The following is a 20,805-nucleotide window of genomic DNA, read 5'->3' on the forward strand; positions in this document are numbered from 1 at the left end:
TAACATAATAAATTTGCCAACTGTAGCATACCTAATAAAGATTTAAAGGGGACTGAGCGCAAAAATAAAAGGAAAAAACAAATAAGTGTACCTACACCTGAATGTAAATAGCGAAAAGCAATGTTCGGAAACCCTCTTCTGATAGAGGGAATTGATCTCTCATTGTCTCTCTGACAGTTGAAACACATTATTGTAAAACCATTGGAATTGGAATTTCAATTTTGAAACATTATAGAAAACACACACATCTGGATAAGCCTGTAATGGGAGAATCAGCCCAAACCATGAAAAACTGCCTCAGACCAAGGGGTGTCCAGATACTTTTGATCATATAGCGTATGTACACTATATGTACAAGCATCTATGAAGAAAGTATCAACAACATGTTTTCAACAAAATTATGACAGAATATGGCACACATTACAAATGTGTTTCGTTATGTTTTGAATTCATATTCTAACATGTATTCATCATCTGTGTCCATTCACCTTGGTGACTGATCCGGTGACTTTATGCAACCAAGTCAAGCATATACCAGATTTATTTGAATAATAAAATGAATAAAACATATAGATAGGGTACTGCATTATCAGAAGTACTTCAATTTTTTTGCAAGAAAAATTATGTTTGGTAATTACGGAGAAACAGTTTGTCTCTTCGGTCCCCAGTCCTACCTCGGCAGAGGTGTCCAGTCTCCATCGGAGCAGGCATACACTGTGCTTTGTTTGAAAGCACTGCTGGGCAACTTCCCCATGGTTCCTTCCTCTCTGTGCATGTCCCACGAGGAACCCCTTAAGGACATAATGATGGAATGTGAGAAACAGCAGCATGGTCTCCTGTACTTCACATCAATATGGGGAGACAACCGAAATGACAAATGAGACCAGGTTATTTTCAAACAATACTGGGGAATATTATGCAGTGTTGGACACCTGGGTTTTCAATAAAGGTTATTTCAGTTACAAAAACTCACATATTCAGATAAATATATCAAAAAATATTCAATGTAATTGCTTTGGATTGGCACTGAATGAATATGCTTTAGGTAGCTAACCTATTGAACAGGAACCATGATACATGCCCCTACAAACCCCCAGTATCAAACCCCCCAGTACGTAGAAGCAGATCAAAACAACAAGGTGGAAGCTGGGGTGGTGGAGGGTGAGTGCAAATCCGTGAGCAGCAGCAAGTGAAGCATGTAAATAGCAGCACAGGCAATGAGTAGCGCTGGAGAGGTCAGACTCAAAGTTAAAAAAAGGATTGTGATTGGTTGAGGCTGATAACACAGTTGCTGAGGCCGACTAATGGCCGGCTTCAGCATGAGTTTTCTGACTGAACGTTCTTTGTGCAATTCATGCACTGCGCTCATTTGTTCATGGTGCATGCAACACTGCACTGCATTTGTACAAAGTGACCTGTTCTGTTTGACCTGATAAACAGCTCATGCCTTTTTCCTTTCTCTCACCCTTCCACACACATCACAGGGAATTCCTTCATGCTCAGGTCCTTATTTCCACCTGAATAACGGCTGTTGAGGCTTCACAGTTTGGAATTTATATTTCCTAGACGGCACCAAATAAAAGCAGAGGTCCTTGTTTCACAATATTGACTTTGTCTCGTGGTTGCGATATTCTTTTACTGAGACATGGGTTTCTGGCAGCTTCAAATGAGCATGTGCTAGCCATATGTCGCAGGACACTTAATATTAGGCCTGTTGGCCTACATGTTTTAACCAGTAGATGTCGAGCTTGACCACCACAGAAATGTCTAACTGACTGTGACTGTAACATCCTCACATCGGGCACCCACTGCACATGTAGCGTAAGCGGACCGTAAGCAGCACGGCGAAGCAGCACGGCGCGGCGCGTCGTGTGTCTACACGGGTTCCGTCTGTATCGCGTAAAGGCAAAGGCTTAAAGCTCTATATTCCTAGTAGCTCTTGCAGTCTGCAGTGGGATTACATCGTGTATTTCACGTTTGTTCATGACTGTTGATTATGGGTTAAGTGAATACTTGGTGAGAGACCTTTTTCAGTTTGTTAACTTGGTAATATTTTGTTAACTCATGTAAATACGTGAGAAAGTAAACGCTTTAAAGAATTACCATAAGCTTCAATCGCAATGTAGCCTACATAATAATCAAACAAACTGTATTAATTTATTTGCTTGGTTAACAAGCGTGCCAACTTTATGAAGAATATGTAATGATTATAATAATAATAATAAATAATCCATAATAAACCATTGGGAATTCCCGTGTCGTCTTGTTATTCACGTCAAAACATTTATATGATCAGATTGAGTAAAATCAGTTAATCGGCAAAAAGATAGCATAACAGTTTAAACTTGAAGGGATATGAACACCACAACGCCATGAACACCGGAAGCTTTGAAGTACAAGTGCAATAAAGGCTTGCTTACAACTTCATTCATAAAATAGGTGCATTTTCATCGGCAAGACCACTAAATCTGATTTTTCAAAGCTCTGTGGATTATCTGATTTTTATTAACAAGCCCTTTTTGAAAGCACGGCGAACGAAGACATCAGAGAAGTCAAATAGGCTGAGCAATGGTTGGTTAAAAACTACCTTCCAACACTCAACCTAACAAACCGCTGCTCGGTGCATTCACTTCTACATCATTCAATAGGCTACGTCTTTCTGTGGTGTATTTTCAAATTTACCCCACCCCCTCCGCAAAATAAGATAGCGAAACTAAGTTTGCATTTTTCCCAGGTTCCAGTTTTTTTTTTTTTTCCTGCAAGGACAATACAAAAATGAAAAGGCTTGTATTTTTTAGCTGCTTATAAAATATATGGTAGGGAACTAGGGACACACCCCCAATAGCCTGATATAAGGATGAAATATAAATCAGAGCATGTATTAGCATTTTAGAGCATATTTCTGTGTATAAACAGGTCATCATGACGCGCTGCAAGCAGAAAAATAGAACAGAAGCGAAAAACTACGCTTCAGTTCGCTTGTGTCGCACAAGTTTTGTAGCCGGTTCGCGACGCGTTCGCATCTGGTGTAGAGGACGTCGCCCGCTGCCGTTGTAATAACAGTACTTCAACTACGTTTCACTTACGCGCGTAGTACGCGCGTCGTGCACTCGCGGCCGCTACGCGTGCGGTGGGTGTCCGGCTTCAGTCCATTCTTAACGTCCAGGTTATACTCTGCCCCACGCACATATTTTGGCTGAATTGAAAAATAATAATCATGCCACTCAATGAACATACCGTGAACAAGCTTCTGTAGCTGTCATGTTTTAGCAGCAAAAAACTGAAGCTGTAAGCATTACAAAACAGAAAATTCAACTAAAGTAAATCAACTTAACTAGCTAGCTACAGTAACTACAGTGATGAAGTCTTTTTGTAGGCAAACCAGGAAGTTTCTAATTTCAAATGCTGTTTATCCATAGAGATTTTGATTTCTGAAAAAATAAGGTCTGTTGTTAATGTAAGCCTAAGAGAGTTTCACATTTTGTCCTACGAATGAACTTATGCCCATTAATATATCAACGGTAAATTCTGAAGTTATGTGCTTTAAAAATGTTATCGTGTGCAGGCGGGCTAGTATGGAGTGGTGGTTGGTGGAATGCAACCGTTGTTATAAAACAAAACATGAAACTCTCTTATGCTTATGTTAACCATAGAGACCTTATTCTCCTCAGAAATTTAAATTGCTATGGGAAAAATGCATTGCAAATCTGACAAGGGAACCCATGGCTCACAAATGTTAATTCACTTCTGTTTTTTAGGACTACAAACTGTAACCCCCGGTCCCAATTCAGCACCTAATCACTCCCCCTGTTTAGAGCTATGCTTAATTATAAGTGTCACTGACATAAGGGTCACTCACAATCGAGGGCAGGTATCGAGGCAACAGGGTGCATAAAAAGGGGCAGGTGTGGGATGCACTATTGGTCCGCTTGGCGCCGCTTTGCACTGGGTGTAAGATAGAGTCCAATGTCTGTTGGGTCAGCACTTGCTTTAAAGCCAGCACTTTAATTTCCTCATTATTGAGGGAGCGTCAAAGAGCCAAACAGCCACTACCCTTTGCTCACTCAGTTCTGGGACAATCCTTGCACAAGATGGTGACTTTCGTGAATGCACAAAATGAATGTTAGTGTGTAGGCAAAGTTAGGTCAACTGGGGCCGGGCCTAACACTCTATGCAAAAATGGTGTCTCTGCAAAACCTGCATCTGTCCAGTTTCGGTTCAGGTGCCATTTGGACATATTGACTACTTACTGGATAAAATGCTAAGTATACGTAACTGTTCTATTAGAACAAAGTAGTTCATTCCATCAGTTTATTGTTCAATTAACCTCTCAGATAATGTAAAGATTAAATTAGGCTAATTATCTTAAATAATTTTATCATGTTTTAATAAATGTACAGAATTTAGTGACAGCCGCAGTTCTAGACTTCTCTGATTGGGGGGCAGTCACAGATTTTGGGGAGGGGGGGCAACTTTTTTTTCAGGGCACAGTGTGCGCCATACAGCTTACAGACTTTTTTTCATCCTTTGTATGCTACAGTGTGTATTATATACAGTGCAGTCCATAAGTATTTGGACAATGATACATTTTTTGTTGCTCCAGCAAATTTGATTTGACGTGAAACAACGAATATGAGGTTAAAGTGCATACTATTAGCTTTCATTTGATTGAGATGGCAGGTATGCCATCCCGCCAAGTTACAGCCTGGTGAGGCGGCATGCCCCATACCTATACAGAACCGAGAGTTCGGGGTTCTCTACAGAAATAACCACAAAGACCAAAGACTCTCAGCCTTTAAAAACAAATTTTGGAACTTTGTTGCGTGTTGTGCTTCTCCATTACACAACAGACCCGTGAAGGTAGGAGGAGTCATGGGAGGAGTAAAGCAGAGTAAAGCGTCCTAAATGTGTAATAATTAACTCTTGTATGTATTTCTATACTCTGTACTCTTGTATGTGTTCTTGTATGGGGATGGGACGATATGAAAACAATTTCCATCACCCACCACATTTTGGCAATGTTCCAACACTCTCGTCATCACTTGTATGCATCACAAAAACTATTACACTCCTAACTAACGCTAACATTACAGTGTGAAATATCCACATTATATAATACCACTAACCTATTTAAAGACAATAAATTTCAAAAATAACGTATATAACCAAAATATTTGAGCAGTAATACTTATATTACATCTTACGTCTTTTACTGTGAATGAGTAAATGCGATGTTATACATATGTTATACATCGTTAGAAAGCTTATACTGTCACCTACTGAATGAATGAATTGTCAATCAATCCAGACTGTACTAAAAAGGGTGACAACACTGCAAAAAACATGTGTGGTATTACACACAGCTATTTTGGAAGGTACCCAGGTGTCACAAATGCGCGTATATTTCACAAACGAATTGTCCAAGACAGTATATGACCACTCAGTCTCAAAACGGACATCTCTATGCGTAGAACCAATGGTAAACTTCTATATTGATTCAATATTTAGTCCCAGACATTGACTGCTGTATTGGCAGATCTTCAGGCTATTGTTTATTTATTTATTTAGTTTATTTAAACAGGGACAGTGTACAAAGAACATTAACCTTATATAAAACAAGGAAAGATGTAATGTACCGGGTTATAGCAATTTGCTAATTCCCACCCGTTGGGTTTATCTTGTTGCTATGATGCAAAATATGAATTTTGAGTGTTGAAAGAATATTTTTTATGAATGCCCAGATAGACAATATTGTCCATTATGTCATGGGTGGGGGGTGTATTTGTAGATGAGACTGCAGGGAGGGGGTGCTTGTTAAATGAACGACCAGAGTGACAATGGTGGCGCTGCGAAACTCTGTATTCGGCATAGTTGTCATGTATCGTCTACTAATGAAACTTAAAAAAAAAAGTGTTTCTATTTTCAACTCACACTTTGGTTGCAGGAGCAATGAATGTCTGAGCTGAACAATCAGAGTGCTGACCACTAGGGGGTGTGCGCTAAGAGGTTAAGAGGTTAAAAGTAGTACTAAGAAGATAAATTGTTACTTCTAGGGAATATAACCACAATATGAATCCAGTTTCCTGGACCTTTAATAATGTATCAAACAGGTGATTTTGACACACTCAATGTTTCAGATATGTCTGATTTATTCAGATTTTTCAGTCTAATGATGGCTTGCTTTACTGGCATTGACACTTATTTGGCATACTGAGAGACAGTAGCAAAAGATCCAAAATGCAAATCTCACACCTAGAATCACCTCTAAACCTCTTTTTAGTTTTCTTGTGCATTAACCAATGATGCACAATACACAGAAGAAACAGCTGAGTAACTAACCGCCCAATTGCTTTTTAGTCCCCTAAAATGGGGGGACTACATCTAAAAAGCACTGTAATTCCTACAAAGATCACCTAATATGAATGTAAAAACTCTGCACTTTAACCTCATTTCTATTGTTTCATTTCAAATTCAATGTGCTGGAGTACAGAGCCAAAACAATTAAAATTATATCACTGTCCAAATACTTACGGACCGCACTATAATACTGTATAATACTGTCTATATAAATGGTCTTTTTTCAAGTTGTAGTTGAGTACAACTTTATTTTTCTTAATGATGAACTCTATAGGCTTGCATTGCTTAGTGATTTTTTTAAAACTCAAGATCATTGACTCAATCTTTTCTCTTTAATTTTATGCACAAGCTCAGTTATGTGCATGTGGTCAAGAGGCTAATATCAGACTGCTGCCACTACTGCTTTTTGGTCCATTTTTCTTTGAGATTTTGTCCACCAGCGCCTCCCCTCTTTGGTCATTACTGATAATGACGAGCTACATATAAGTTATTATTATATGTTACCACATGTAATATTTCTAACTATATCATATCTCAATTATGAAATACTATACAGCATGAAATCGCATTCAGGGTTTCCTGCTAAACCTTGAATATTCACGTGAAAACGTTTTTCTTCCCCCAAAAGGATAAATAATAACATGAAACCACAGAACACAACTTCTTATCACTGGCAAATAATAACAAAAGTTGAGTCCAAGGATTTTTGTGTCAGTTTTCCCCTCAGTTTGTCACAGTGACAGTGTAGCAGCAGGAAGCAGCCCAGATAAGCAGGACACTCTGTTGCTGAAAGTATAATAAATAAGTAAAAGTATTTCTCTTTATTGCCACCCTCTACTTTCAAATGATAACAAGAAGGATGAAGGATAGAACACAACTTCATATTACAGGTACACAAAAATAAATTAAATATTTACAAGTATTTCTCCATATGTTCAAAGACTAAAGCTTGACTGAGTGTATGGAAGATGGCAGCAGAGTGGAATGGCAGTCCATAATAGGGACTGGATATATATTGCTGTCAATCATTGAAAACTACTACACTGAATCTCCAGAAATTATGGAGAAAATTATGCAGAAAGAAATTATGCAGCAAGGACTGTGCAAAGTTATGTCTAAAATGTTTTTGTTTTGCTTTTCTTTGTATGTTTTTGTGTCCAGTTAAATTAATTTATTTGCTATTTTGAACAGATTTTTTTTATGATTGGCTAAGCCTCCTGAACAGAGAAAGAGTAAGAAATAAAGTGAAGATAATGAAAGTATATTAATTCTTCTAAGGGAGAATCAAAATAAATGACTATTCAAAGTGAATTTGAGGCATTTTAGCAAATGGCTACCTCCCCCTGTCCCCTCCCCCCATCCTCCCAGGTTCAGCCCTGCCTTGTAACATTTTACAGGGGGATAATTGCATGTGGTTGGATAATATACACTATATACACTACATACTTTAAGAATCCATTTTTCTCCACTTTTCAGAAAAAATGGATTGCAATGGTCAGCTTTGACACAACACTGTAACTTTTTACAGATTTATGTTAGCCGTATTATCAACTTGGTTTCATGCCCTTGGTGGTTATAGGTTAATATCTTTCCATCAAGACAAGAAGAGATGATAAACTCTTAACAGGGCCTGGTTGAGAGGAAGACCTCCAGTGACCTGCATCAGACAGCATGCCAAAATAGGCTCATTGTTACTAGGGGAACATAGTGCATTATGGGTTTTGAAGCAGCAGACATTGGGAGCTCTGCCAGTGTTAGTGACTACTCAAAAACAGTGCTGGCATTCACAATCCTGAAGAAGGGGATGCATGCTAATTGCCATCTTTGCACACAAAAAGAAGAAAAATATAACCTTCAAGTAACATCCTGTCTTTGTCGTGCTTTGATGTGTATCTTAGTCAATTTGATTAAGTATTGCCAACATTTAAGAGAACGCTTATTTATGAATGGCACACTTCCTCCCTGATATAGGCATAGATTCAGTTTGCAAGAGAGGTCACACCCATAAAAACATCACACACTCTCCATGCACCCAAGGGGGAAAATTTCCATAGGAAATCAATGATGCGGTAAATTATAGGTCTTTATATTAGGACAAATGTAGTAATATATTAAAAACATGACATTTTTCAAAATGCCAAAAGGCTGTTATATTTTACAAAATTTGACACTGTTGTTCATTGCCAAGAAACCTGTGGCTAGCAGCAGTTAATGGCACTAGCCCAGTAATGCCATTGGCTTTCTGCAATTGAATGCTCAAAATGAAACCATTTGAATTATGGTCAGCTAGCTAATGTTAGTCTACTTTGCATATTCATGGGTCATATTGTAGTTCACGTGGTTCCATACCGGGGGATTCAATAGAAGAAGATGTCAGGCCACTGAGCTGGATAATTTGTCCACTCTGCATTCAATTTATTTTGTCAAAATTCCTTTGCTAGTCTTTAGGAAACAAGGATTCAATGTCATTTCTTGACATAGTAGACTATTTAGAACAGTGACAGATGTGAGATTGTTTCCCCCCTCGCTGGCTCCACCTACATGCCTATGACCCATTACTGAGAGGATCTATACCTTGTGTTGGGATCTGACCGATTATACTTATTATTATAGTCAATATATTTTTCAAAATATATGAGAAAAAAATCATCATCATATGGCCTGCTAATATACATTCATCACAGAGACACTGAGCAAAAGTGAGTGAAAAAATTCTGAATGTTGGAAAATCTCAAATCTAAATATTTACAGTTCAGTGTGAGGCGGGCAACAGCTATTCCACTTAAAGTAAGCTATTCCACTGACTTCTGCAAAACATGGGTCTGTGGCAGGCCATTTTAAATGTAATATATGCTTTCGATTTGGCTGTATGGAGATTGGATGGAGTACAAAAACAGGCGTGGTCCAGGTCATGTGACCAGCTGCTTCAAGCTTGAGAAACAAACAACCCTCCAGTCTTGCACAAGTTTTTTTTTTTTAAAAACAGTAAAAACCTGAAATGTAGCCAAACTGAGAAACCTGCCAAGCTGGATCCCTCCACGTCATGAGAAAACTGACAGCTGAGTTATATTAGTGCATCACCCCCCCCCCCCCCCCCCCCACCTGTTAAATTGCTTGTTGGATCTGGTATGTACTTTGCTGGCTCCACATAGCCTTAAACATTATGTCTCTGTTGATTCTGAGCTAATTGCACATGCCCACTAGAGATTGCCTACAGGCTTCCCAAAAGACTTCCATACATCTGTGGCAGAGGGGATCAAAGCTGGGATTTTCAGTTCCTCATACATCACGATTCTCTACCCCTTTACTCTAGAATCCTTTTACAATGGTTTCAGGTCACAAGAGATGGGACCTGGTCACTCAGAGAAGTACAATTTTAAAAACTAATGAACAGGATTTGGAATCTTGTCTCACAGCACGACTGCCTACTCTGCCACAATACTACTCAAAATCAGACACAGTATCCAAACAGCTCTCTCTCTCTGGATGGAACAAGCCCAGATTGTAACTATTTGATCATCAGTGATACATAATTGATTGATTAATCAACATTATTTGCCGACTTTTGAATGCATAGCAAAACATTGATCAATCTTTTTATCAAAACATTATTTTATAAATTATTATCAAAAATATTATTATTATTATTATTATTATTATTATAAAATAATGGGCATTGTATGCCACGGAGACTTCATTATCAAGTATGCAAGGTTAATGTTTCACTAAAGGCTAACTTGTCTGTGGATGCAGAATCTCTCAGGATTCATTCTCTCTGTTGTAATAGGAATGGAATAAGGCAAACCAGTGTTCTGTCAAGTACTGTCCCCAGAAAGCACATGCAGCAAAGTAGTCAGCTAAGTCTCATCTAAAGGACACTGCTCTATGAGACATGCTCTGCTAGTAAACAATCTCCTGTGCAAGGCTTTCCCTGCAGCTGTCAGCTCAACTGTGGATGATTCAGGGCAGCACGTGTTTGGCTCCACTCTGCTCTCTCCTGATACCCAGAGCACAAAATCACCCCTGGAGCACAGCATGCAGGAAAGACTGGATCAGGCCAGCTCAGGCTAGAGCAGGCTAGAGCAGGCCAGAGCAAGGCTTCTCCTGATAAAGGGATATTTATTGTGATAATTCAACATTTTGTTGAAAGACAAGAAACCACCATGCCAAAAAACGAAATTAGCACATAACAACATACAGTAGGTACTAAAATAAGAACTGATACTCTCAAAAGACAAACACTGTCAAGAGTGCACCAAGCTGCCCTTTGACACAGCAGCATATATGTCAACACATGTTCTTTTTTTCCTCATGGCAAATCAACCTCCAAGGGGAGCTGTAGATTCCACAAAGACAATTTGTAGCAGTGTTAGGTTAGAGCAATGACCTCATCACCTTAGAGGTGACTAGCAAACATGCCAAATGCCATGACTGTTACCCAAGCACTAAATCCTGACCTTAAATGCCCTGGTATGAAGACTAAGCTGCTTTCATGGGGAAATGCTGAACTAAATGTGACTTAAAGTCACAAGTTAAAGGATCCAACTGCACTGTTAGTCAAACTCCAAAGGGGTGACATCATCTTCTGCAGTAGACATTCACATGCAAACACACGTAAAAAAACAATGGTCAGAGTATTTCACATGGAATGCCTCATTTTTTTAAAGCTTTTTTTTTGTACAATTTTTCCCATCCCTAGCGATAGACTCAGTCTGCATGGGACTGCTTGTCTGCTGAGAAGCACCTACACTTCCACAGTGTGTGACCGAGTCACAGACCTACCTGGTGCCATCAGGCTCCTTGTCCTCATCAGAGCTCATGTCAATGGGGAACATGTCCTCATCCTCTGAGTAGTCTCCGTTCTCCTCCCGTTTCACACTGTCCACCTTAAACTTCCTCCGGCGCTTCCTCCTTTTCTTCACTGTCCCATTCTCACCCAAGGACTGCAGGCACCCCAGGGTCTGAACAGAGGGCCCGGTCACAGGATCGGAGTGGCGGACCAGACCCTTTCCCAGCTGTGATTCCATCAGGGCTGCACCCTCTGACATGATGGGGGAGGTGGCCAGGTATGAGGGTACAACTTCCTGTACAAAAGACAGACCATGCAGAGAATCACTGTGTGATGTGATATACAGTGAGCACCATAATTCATTGGACAGTAACACATTTTTTATTTTGGTTCTGTACTCTAGCACTTTGAGTTTGAAAGGATACCATGACAATGAGGTTGAAGTGCAGACTGTCAGCTTTAATTTGAGGGTATTTTCATACATATCGGATGAACCGTTTAGAAATTATAGAACCTTTTGTACATAGTCCCCTCCATTTTAGGGCATCAAAAAATACCGGGCAGTTTAACATAATGTAGAATAAAGTAATCATTTTTAATATTTGGTCGCATATCCTTTGCATGCAATGACTGCTTGAAGTCTGCGACGCATAGACATCACCAGACGCTGGGTATCTTCCCTGGTGATGCTCTGCCAGGCCTGTACTGCAGCCATCTTCAGTTCCTGCTTGTTTCGGGGAATTTTTGCCTTCAGTCTCCTCTTGAGCATGTAAAATGTATGTTCAATTTGATTCTGATCCAGTGAATGACTCAGCCAGTCAAGGATTTTCCACTTTTTGGCTGTCAAAAACCCCTTCGTTGCCCTAGCAGTATGTTTCGGGTCATTGTCTTGTTGCATGATGAAGTGCCGTCCAATGAGTTTGGAGGCATTTGGTTTTATCTGAGCAGATAAAATATTTCTGTAGACTTCAGAATTAATTGTTCTACTTCTGTCTGCAGTCACATCATCGATGAAGACAAATGAGCCCATTCCACTGGCAGCCATACAGGCCCAAGCCATAACACCCCCTCCACCATGTTTCACGGATGAGGTGGTATGCTTTGGATCATGGGCATTTCCTTTTTTTCTCCACACTTTCCTCTTTTACATGTTAATGCGTAAGTGAATGTGATGATAAGAAAAATTTCAGTTACGCTGACTTATAAAATGCTATTCCAAAAGCAAAATTAGACATGTTATACATCGTTAGAAAGCTTATACTCTCACCTACTGAATAAATGAATTGTTAATCAAGCCAGTACTAAAAAGGGTGACAACACCGTAAACAACACGTGTGGTATTACGCACAGCAATTTTGGAAGATACCCAGGCATCACAAATGTGGATATATTTCCCAAACGAATTGTCCAAGACAATATATGACCACTCAGTCTCAAAAGGGACATCTATACGCTTAAAACCAGTGGTAAGATTGTATATTTATTCAATATTAGTCCCAGATATTGACTGTAGAATGATATGATATTTTTTAAAAACTAGTTTATTTCGTTATTCAGAGAGCAGCATTTTCACTGCTGTATGGGCATATCTTAGCGCTATTGTCGGGTTTATCTTGTTGCTATGACGGAATACAATTTTTTAGTGGTGAAAGAATACTTTTATGAATGCCCAAATAGACAATATTGTCCATTATGTCATGGGTGGGGGGTGTAGCTGTAGATGAGACTGCAGGGAGGGGGTGCGTGTTAAATGAACGACCAGAGAGACAACGGTGGTGCTGCAAAACCTTTAGCATAGTTGTCATGTATCGTCTACTAATGAAACTAAAACAACACGTTTCTGTTTTAACTCATGCTTTGGTTGCAATAGCACCGAATGTCTGAGTTGAACAATCAAGGAACGCCGGCATGCCGACCACTAGGGGCTTTGCACTAAGAGGTTAAGTGCAACTGTTCTGATCTCCCTTCGTGGTTTCCAGCCTAACTTACCTAGTGACTATTTTGCTTCCTGCAACTATGTTAATGTACACATTGCTAGAAATACCGATAGGGATCACCCTTTCTCATATTAACCTTAAAATACACAAAGGGCGCTTCTACAAGTTCCATTAATGATCATGCTACCTCCATTATAATGCTGAAATGCAATTAATATAACAGTTGAATTACGTGTTAATGTCTTTTTTAACGTGTCTATTCAATGTTCAAATCATTGAACATGAATGTGGGTGAGAAGAAACAATAGGCTTCGTGTTGTCATAAATAAGTTTGTTATGTATACATGTAGTCAACTTCAGGTGTTTCCACAAAGCACAGGTGATTATGTGTAATAAAGTTAATTGGCGAGTAGACCTGACCTATATTTCTGGAAGCTAAAATACCAGAGTTGAATGCAATGTTGCTCAATGGCGTATAGAGACTCCACTTGCAGCAAATTATAGAAAAATAAAAACCGCGTTAGCTAGTCTGCCATGTTAATTGTATGTATTGTTGTAGTCATTAAATCACAATAATTGTGAAAGTGGATCTGTAATTTTTTTTTAATAGGACAACATTTTCAATTTCAGACAAGTAAGTTCAGCTATTGGACGAGTGAACAATCTGAAGGACAAGTGACCCAAGATGTTAATGTCAAGCCCTGGGCTAAGTGCATGCCTACAGCACATATGCCTACACCTTCAGTGTACCATCACCCCGATGCTACCCCTCATCATGCTCTACATCTAAAGTCCTTAACCCACGCCTGTGGCTGTTGACAGAAATAACCATTCTTCTCCTGATCCACATCTCCTCTGAATGCATATGTAACTGTATTCATATGAGCCTTCCCCTTGGCCCAAGCATCGGCAATTCACATAAGCACACTATTGCTGATCCTGTCACGTTTAATTGTCAGCATGCACCTAAACCACCAGGATGTTCAACCAACTGGAGGCGACTGAATTTCCCAGCACAATGACACTGTCAGCAGACAGCAGCAGCAGTGCTAATCACAGTAGTAAGTCTGCAGAGCAGCCTAAATAAGACTGACCAGCATTCCAAAGAGGAAAGGCTTAACCGCAATACAGCATTATAAGTCACTTGCTCTCTTTCTCTTTTAAATCCTATCTATATATAGCAGCACCAATACAAATGTTGAAATTGCTTAGATATCAAGAAACTGAAACCATCCTAGAGCAAGAGAGGGAATAATTTGAAATACAGTACATAAGCCTCCTTTTTACTTCAGAAAGAAAAAGTAAATTCCTTTCTTTGAATAGAAGCCACCTGCTTGAAATGGAAGTGGAATAGGAGTTAATCCCAGTCCAGATTGCCACAGCTCTGTTTATGTTCTGAACCTGGAAAACAGCCAAAGACCCAGCATTTCTGCCCCCCCACTCATTCGTCTTGAAAGCACTTTGTGAATAGAAGAAAATAATTTAGAAGATAGAAATGGTTTATAGCTTTCAGCTAGATCCATAAATAATAGACCATGAAAAGGCAAAGGCCATGAAAATTGTGGTTGCCCTTTAAATGCATATACCCGTAAATGAATGGCCTGTAAATTAACAGTTAAAAATACTCCTCCCTCAAGTAGAATACACTTTATTGATCCCCAGTCTATGTAATTAATCAAAAGGTCTGTAGGCCGGAGGTAATAAACACAGAAACCAAATAATTACACTGGATTATATTCAATTTTATAATTATAATGATCTTATGAAAATATGCAGTGCTTAAATGTCTATTTAAGACCATAGCTAACAGGAGTTATATCTCACAGGACTGAAAGCAGGAAAAAACCCTGGATCTCAGTAATGGCAGGGTGTTCACCCTGTGCCATGGAAACAAAGGAGAATTGCTTTCTAAGAAGAGGCCCACGGTAATAAACAAGACTGGGTTCACTGACCAGAGTTTTTATTTTTTTACCACAAGCAAACAACTCAGTCATGAAGGAAACAGCCATATTAGTGTGCTTGGAAAACAGAGATCCATGGGGGAAAAATGTGTTGCAGAACAAGAGCTTTCATGTCTGACACAGGGTGAGCTCACTGTCTTGTATAGCACAGCAGTTCTGAAATTGTCTTCAGAATGCAAGGCTTCAGGGCAGAGTTGAACTTAATAGCTAACAGAATTATATAAATGCTTTACAGAGCAGAGTTTGAGAGCTTTGGAATTCTACAGAGAATTGTACAGTTTGTGGCAAAGTGCTACAATACTGTAGATCTCAGATGCAGATACAGCACAGTAATGGGGCAAGCATATGTCTGGATAGGTTTGTAATATTCAATATTTATTTAAATATTCAAAAAATCAGTATTTATTCATTCCTCCCCCCTCTATTTATAGTGTAAATGATTGTATGTTTGTTGCAATAAAAGGATGTTTGTAAATGTGATTGTTATATGCTGCTAGAAAAATTTCCCCATGTGGATAAATTATTCTATCAATTTATCTATCTATCTACAGTACCTATTTTACAATCAATATTTATTTTAAGTTACACATATACAAGAACTTGTACATTTTGTAAAATTAACTTGAGGACCAACTGTTGTAAACATGCCCATTCCTGCAGTGTTCGTTTTCATCAGCTGATTAAAACATTCATTTAAATGATGTCTTCCTCCTTGAGGCAATTTGTATTTGATACTTTAATGTGACACATAAAGTTTGAATGACCACATTCTCTTCAGATGGTAAGATGAAAGAACACAGGGCCAAATTACATTAAATAATTGAGGAAACACTGGGTAGCATTGCTTTGGAATAAAACTTGTTAAATTTGTGTGAACTATGATAGTCAATAGTCAAAGTGTTTTTGTTGATATAATTTCTTTTTGTACTATATTTGTTATGTGTAACTTATAATAATAATCCATATAAATGTTGAAAGCATAAGATAATGAAATGCAGAGAGACACATACATACATTCTAACTAGAAAAAACACAGGCAAGAATGTTTCCTTTACCATGAATTACAAATAAATTCAAGTGTCATATTTTTAAACCTAATTGTTTGTATGTTGGTACATGATCTATAGGCCTAGCTAACATTAATTGTGGCATTTGCAAGGTAGAGTACTGTTAGCCAAGTTAATGTAGTTAAACTGTAGACTATAACTGTTAGTTGGGGGTTTGGGTAACAATAGCTAAGGTAGGCGAATTTAGTGATCGGTGATGACATAGAATTATTATTACTATTACCCATTATTACCCCCTGAAGTCCAGGAATGTCCAGTTTTTAAATTATTTGTAGATGTTCGGTTTGTGGTCCCAACGAGACAGTTTAATGTCTGGTCAGAGTAATCCCTGATCAGTACAGAAGATAATATTCTTAAGGGCTGAGAGTCTGTGGTGATCGTGGTTACTTCTTACATGAAACCAAGTGCCAAATACTTGGTGCTGTATACGCATTGGTCATGCAGCCCCACCAAGCCATAACTTAGTAGGGTGGCATACTTGCCATACCAATTTTTCCCTGTCACGAAGGCTCTCATTCACTCAATAACATGTTATTTTACATAAACCTTACCATCTTAATTAGACATTTTATTAAAAATTATATTTTTATAGCATTCATTTTCCATTTCAATCCACTCAGTTCAGGATATGAATTGAAATTCAATCAATTAATAGAAAAATCTCTACAGAATATTCAAAGCATTTATCAACTCATAAATTTAATTTAAATTCATTTCTTAAATAGACTGAATTAAAACAAAACTGACACCAACCATGTGTCAGCCAGGAACAGGTGAAGCTATCTGATGCATCTGCAATTCTGTTCCTTCTTTGTCAGCTGAATTTGAAAGAATAAATCTCATGTGACTCTAATTTAGATTATGACACTGCTAAGGTTCAACTCTTGAAAAACAGGGCCCTGCCTGTGCTCACGGTAAGCATCTTTACTGATTGAGCCACTCGAAATATTGCAGTTCAATGTGCATTTGGCCAATTAAATAATTTCATATCAGAGCTGCACAATGTTAACAAGAAAGGGGCATTATGGAACCGCACATATTGCTTCACTTGCAATGTGGGAAGCTGAAGCAGTGAAGCATGAGAATTGAAACTGATGAATATTTTTCATTCAACAAGCACATGCAGTTAAAATCTTTTTTACATTTCCTGACAGTATGCAGGGGAATCTCGCCTTACAACTGACAATAGCTACGATCTTAAAATTAATAAATAAATGGGAATACGTTATTATTGTTATACCAAAATTATCACCCTGTGTGTTTTTCATGTGGAAAGCCTAAATCTCGGTTTGGGAAGTTGAAACGTAATCTGATTTTAATGTCCGGAGAGTCATATGCTGGAGACAGGGACCATGTATAAAAAAAAAACACCATTTGGACCCTGGCACAGAGATTTATTTATGACACATTCTGCTCATTCCAGAGAGCTCTTGCGCTTCTGCTCTGCAGCCAGGAACCTGACACCATAGTGGGGGGTTGATACATCACATGCACTAGGCACTGACTGACTGGATTGTTTGCGCAAGCCTGCGTCAATGCTGGAATTAATTTTTTTATTTCATTTATTTATTATGTTTACCAAGGTCCACTTCGAAACTACTGTAGCTGCTGTTTTCCAGGAAATCATCTACAACCATTTACAATCACATACATACAAAATTAAGATCTACAGACACATGCAACCAAAATACACATTATTTGAATTCTGTGATTCTGGTCATTTATTTTGTGTGTATGACCAGAGTGTACCATTACAGTGGACTAAAATAGCACAGACACACTCATGCTTAAAAGGCAAACCTCACAAGGTTTCCACTGCCCCTTGGTCTGTCCCACTAGAAGCTGCTGCAGAGCACCAGCCTTTTAGGTTGGCCCAACAACACTGAGGGTAAGGGGGGTAGGAGGAGGTGCTGTGGGGTGGGGTGGTAGAGGAGTTTAGTGTGTCTGGTATTACTGTATTGTAGAATGTTTGAAAATTAATTAAAGTACTACCTCTATAACATGCTAATTTACAAACCGTTTGTATCCCTTTCTTGTGTTTTCTGGACTTTACATATGTAAATAAGAAATGTTGTCATGGTTCTGTTTCTGTCTCTGTTTTTCCCTGTTGGGGAAAAACTGGGGAAAAACTGTTCTTCTGTTTTGTGTCCTGCTCGTTCCCCTGTTGGTTAATTGTATTATTGCTTTCAATTATTTTATTATTGTCTCGTTATTTAATCATTGTTCCCAGCTGTCTCGTTATTTAATCATCGTCCCCATCGTCCCCACCTGCCTCTCGTTTTCCCTTCCCATTTGATTATGTATTGAGTTCACCTGTGTCTTGTCTATTTAAGTTCTTTGTCCCCTTGACTCGGGTGCTGGTTCCTTGTGTTTCTGAATGTGTTGGCCCTGCATGGCCTTTTGGTTTCCCTGGTTTTTGTTCCCTGTTGTTAAGTAAAGTCTTTGTTAATTTCCCCTTTTTGAGTTCGTGTTTTTTTTTGGGTCCTACCTACCCGATCTGTGACAAATGTTACATCAAAAAACATTGCTACATCGTTATTCAGCGCAACTGTACTGCAGTGGTGTAATAAGTTAAGAAATAATTTTGTGAAAGCCTGGCTTCCACTTGTAAACCTCTTCTGGTGGGAGTACAATATTTGGTAATTATATTGGACTTTTCTTTCCACACCACAATATCCCAGGCAGCTCCCACCATGTAAGGTTGGATCAGGGATGTGCAAAATCCAATAAATTGTTCTTATAAAATACAAAAACCTGCCAACAATTACATCTTACAATTTTGATCAAAATGGTGCTTTGCTGGTGGCAGAGGGGCATTTACCAACAAAACAAAAAAGAGTGCAATCTGTGTGGAAACATATTAAATAAATGCAGACAAATACACATTTCAAATAAATGTAGTTGATAATACTGCCCATCCCTGAACTGGGTTTTCTCTAGTAAACACAGATCAGTGATCATGCCATAAAAAGACCCTGCAAGGATGGTCTTGAATGACACACCTGATCATTCTCGGTCTCCATCACAAAGAAGGCCTCTCCATTCTCCCCAAGCTTCATGTGCAAACTCACAGGCTCCCCGTTGATCTCTATGTCCACCTGTTCAGGTGACAGGGAAGTTTAAAGAGCATCAGTACATGCAAATATTCCTGAGCACTGCTCAGTATTAAGTCACAGTATTTACTGCACACAACCATCAGTATGCAGGATTCTTGAAGATCTGTTAAAATTATTTATATTGTCAAACCAAACACCATCCCAGATTCATTTTGGCATTTGAACATAACTTTGACTCACAATTAAATAAAATAATAGTTTTCCCATAAACACAGTTTGGCAGGGAAAATAAAATGTGTCTCTGTAGAACACCTACATTTGTTTATTTCAAGTCAAAAATCAATTGAAATCAGTCCGAAGTGTTTAAATAAATAATGGGAAGAATGAGTGATACCATTTCTAGCAACAACAAGCATTCATCTGGACTTCAGTTTAACTTCACCATATATCAACTAGATGAATACTGAATTTAAGATCATTTCATTTTCATTCATTAATGGAATAGAGACCTGGCTGTTGACCTTACCACTTTTTCACGTGACCTCAGTACACCCATCTTCCCAAAACGCACATGGAAGGGGGAGCACTGAAGGGTTCCATCTGGCTGTCGGACCACAATGATGTCAATGCATCCCGACAGGGTGGCAGGGTTCAGGCCCCTGTACAGCTCCTTCACCTGCACAAACACCTGTCCTGCCAGCTGCCCCACGTAATTCATGGTCTGTGTCTGTGGGAGGTAAGGAGACATATGAGAAAATGCCTTTATGAAGCAGTCAGCAGGGAAGGGGTTAACTAGAGTCTCCACATGTATGATAATTGCCATTTAATGCAATAATTTCAGGCCCTCTCCAATGTACAATCAATAATATACAATAATTCTGACATTTCACATAATGTACATTTTACTCTTTTTTTAAAAATCAATTTTTCTTCTTTGTTTTTAATTCCCAGTCATATGTTCATATCAGCATTCTTTCCTGCAAAGTCCACTATTAATTTGTGAGAGTTCAGACAAGCATGTGTTCTCCTCAGAAGCACATGATGTCAGCTGCCTCTTCCTCACACCTCAGTTTACAAGCCAGGTTCATGCAGACATGAGATTGAAGGAGATACTTGATTTTCAGCTTAACAGATGGATTCCCGAGGTGACATTACAGCCAATCATGCATTGCTCTGCAGGGCTGCCAACCATTGGAGTGTTATTACAATTACATCAATGTCTGTAGTTAGTATGTATTAATATGAGTAGTATTCATGTTTACAGTATATGACCATTTTTTTAAAATACAAAACTTTTAGGAGCCTGGGATCATTTATAATTTTATATCAGGCACAACTCTGGTAAGGTAGGGGTGCACAAATCCATTTCAAAGGACTTGTGTGAATGCTTGTTGCAACCAACTATTCTGGATTAATTTTATAAACAGCTGTATAACTCAATGCTAGCTGACTCCAACACTGGACCATAGTAAAACATTTTCACAAATGATAGGTACACACTGCAACAATGTAACTATACACAGACATTTGTAGCCTCGCTTCCTGTCCACGGGACTGACCTTCCTCCGAGCCACATTCATAATTAACAGCCCTGGTCAACCAAGGCATAATGAAGTGCCTGTCCCCTTCCTCTTGTGA

General features: G+C 38.8%; 1 protein-coding gene across 4 annotated transcripts in view; it reads right to left on the reverse strand.

The window, feature by feature from the left end:
* lpin1a (lipin 1a) overlaps positions 1 to 20,805 on the reverse strand; it is a 110,266-nt gene that overhangs the window by 51,841 nt on the left and 37,620 nt on the right. For all 4 annotated transcript variants that reach the window (XM_064341009.1, XM_064341012.1, XM_064341010.1 and 1 more), the window contains exons 2-5: positions 19,694 to 19,894; positions 19,114 to 19,209; positions 11,140 to 11,441; positions 675 to 791 (exon numbers count right to left, since the gene is read on the reverse strand). In XM_064341009.1, the coding sequence (XP_064197079.1) occupies positions 675 to 791; positions 11,140 to 11,441; positions 19,114 to 19,209; positions 19,694 to 19,894 (716 nt within the window). The remainder of the gene's footprint in view (positions 1 to 674; positions 792 to 11,139; positions 11,442 to 19,113; positions 19,210 to 19,693; positions 19,895 to 20,805) is intronic.

This window comes from Anguilla rostrata, chromosome 6 (genome assembly GCF_018555375.3).
Source record: "Anguilla rostrata isolate EN2019 chromosome 6, ASM1855537v3, whole genome shotgun sequence".
Lineage (NCBI taxonomy): Eukaryota > Metazoa > Chordata > Actinopteri > Anguilliformes > Anguillidae > Anguilla > Anguilla rostrata.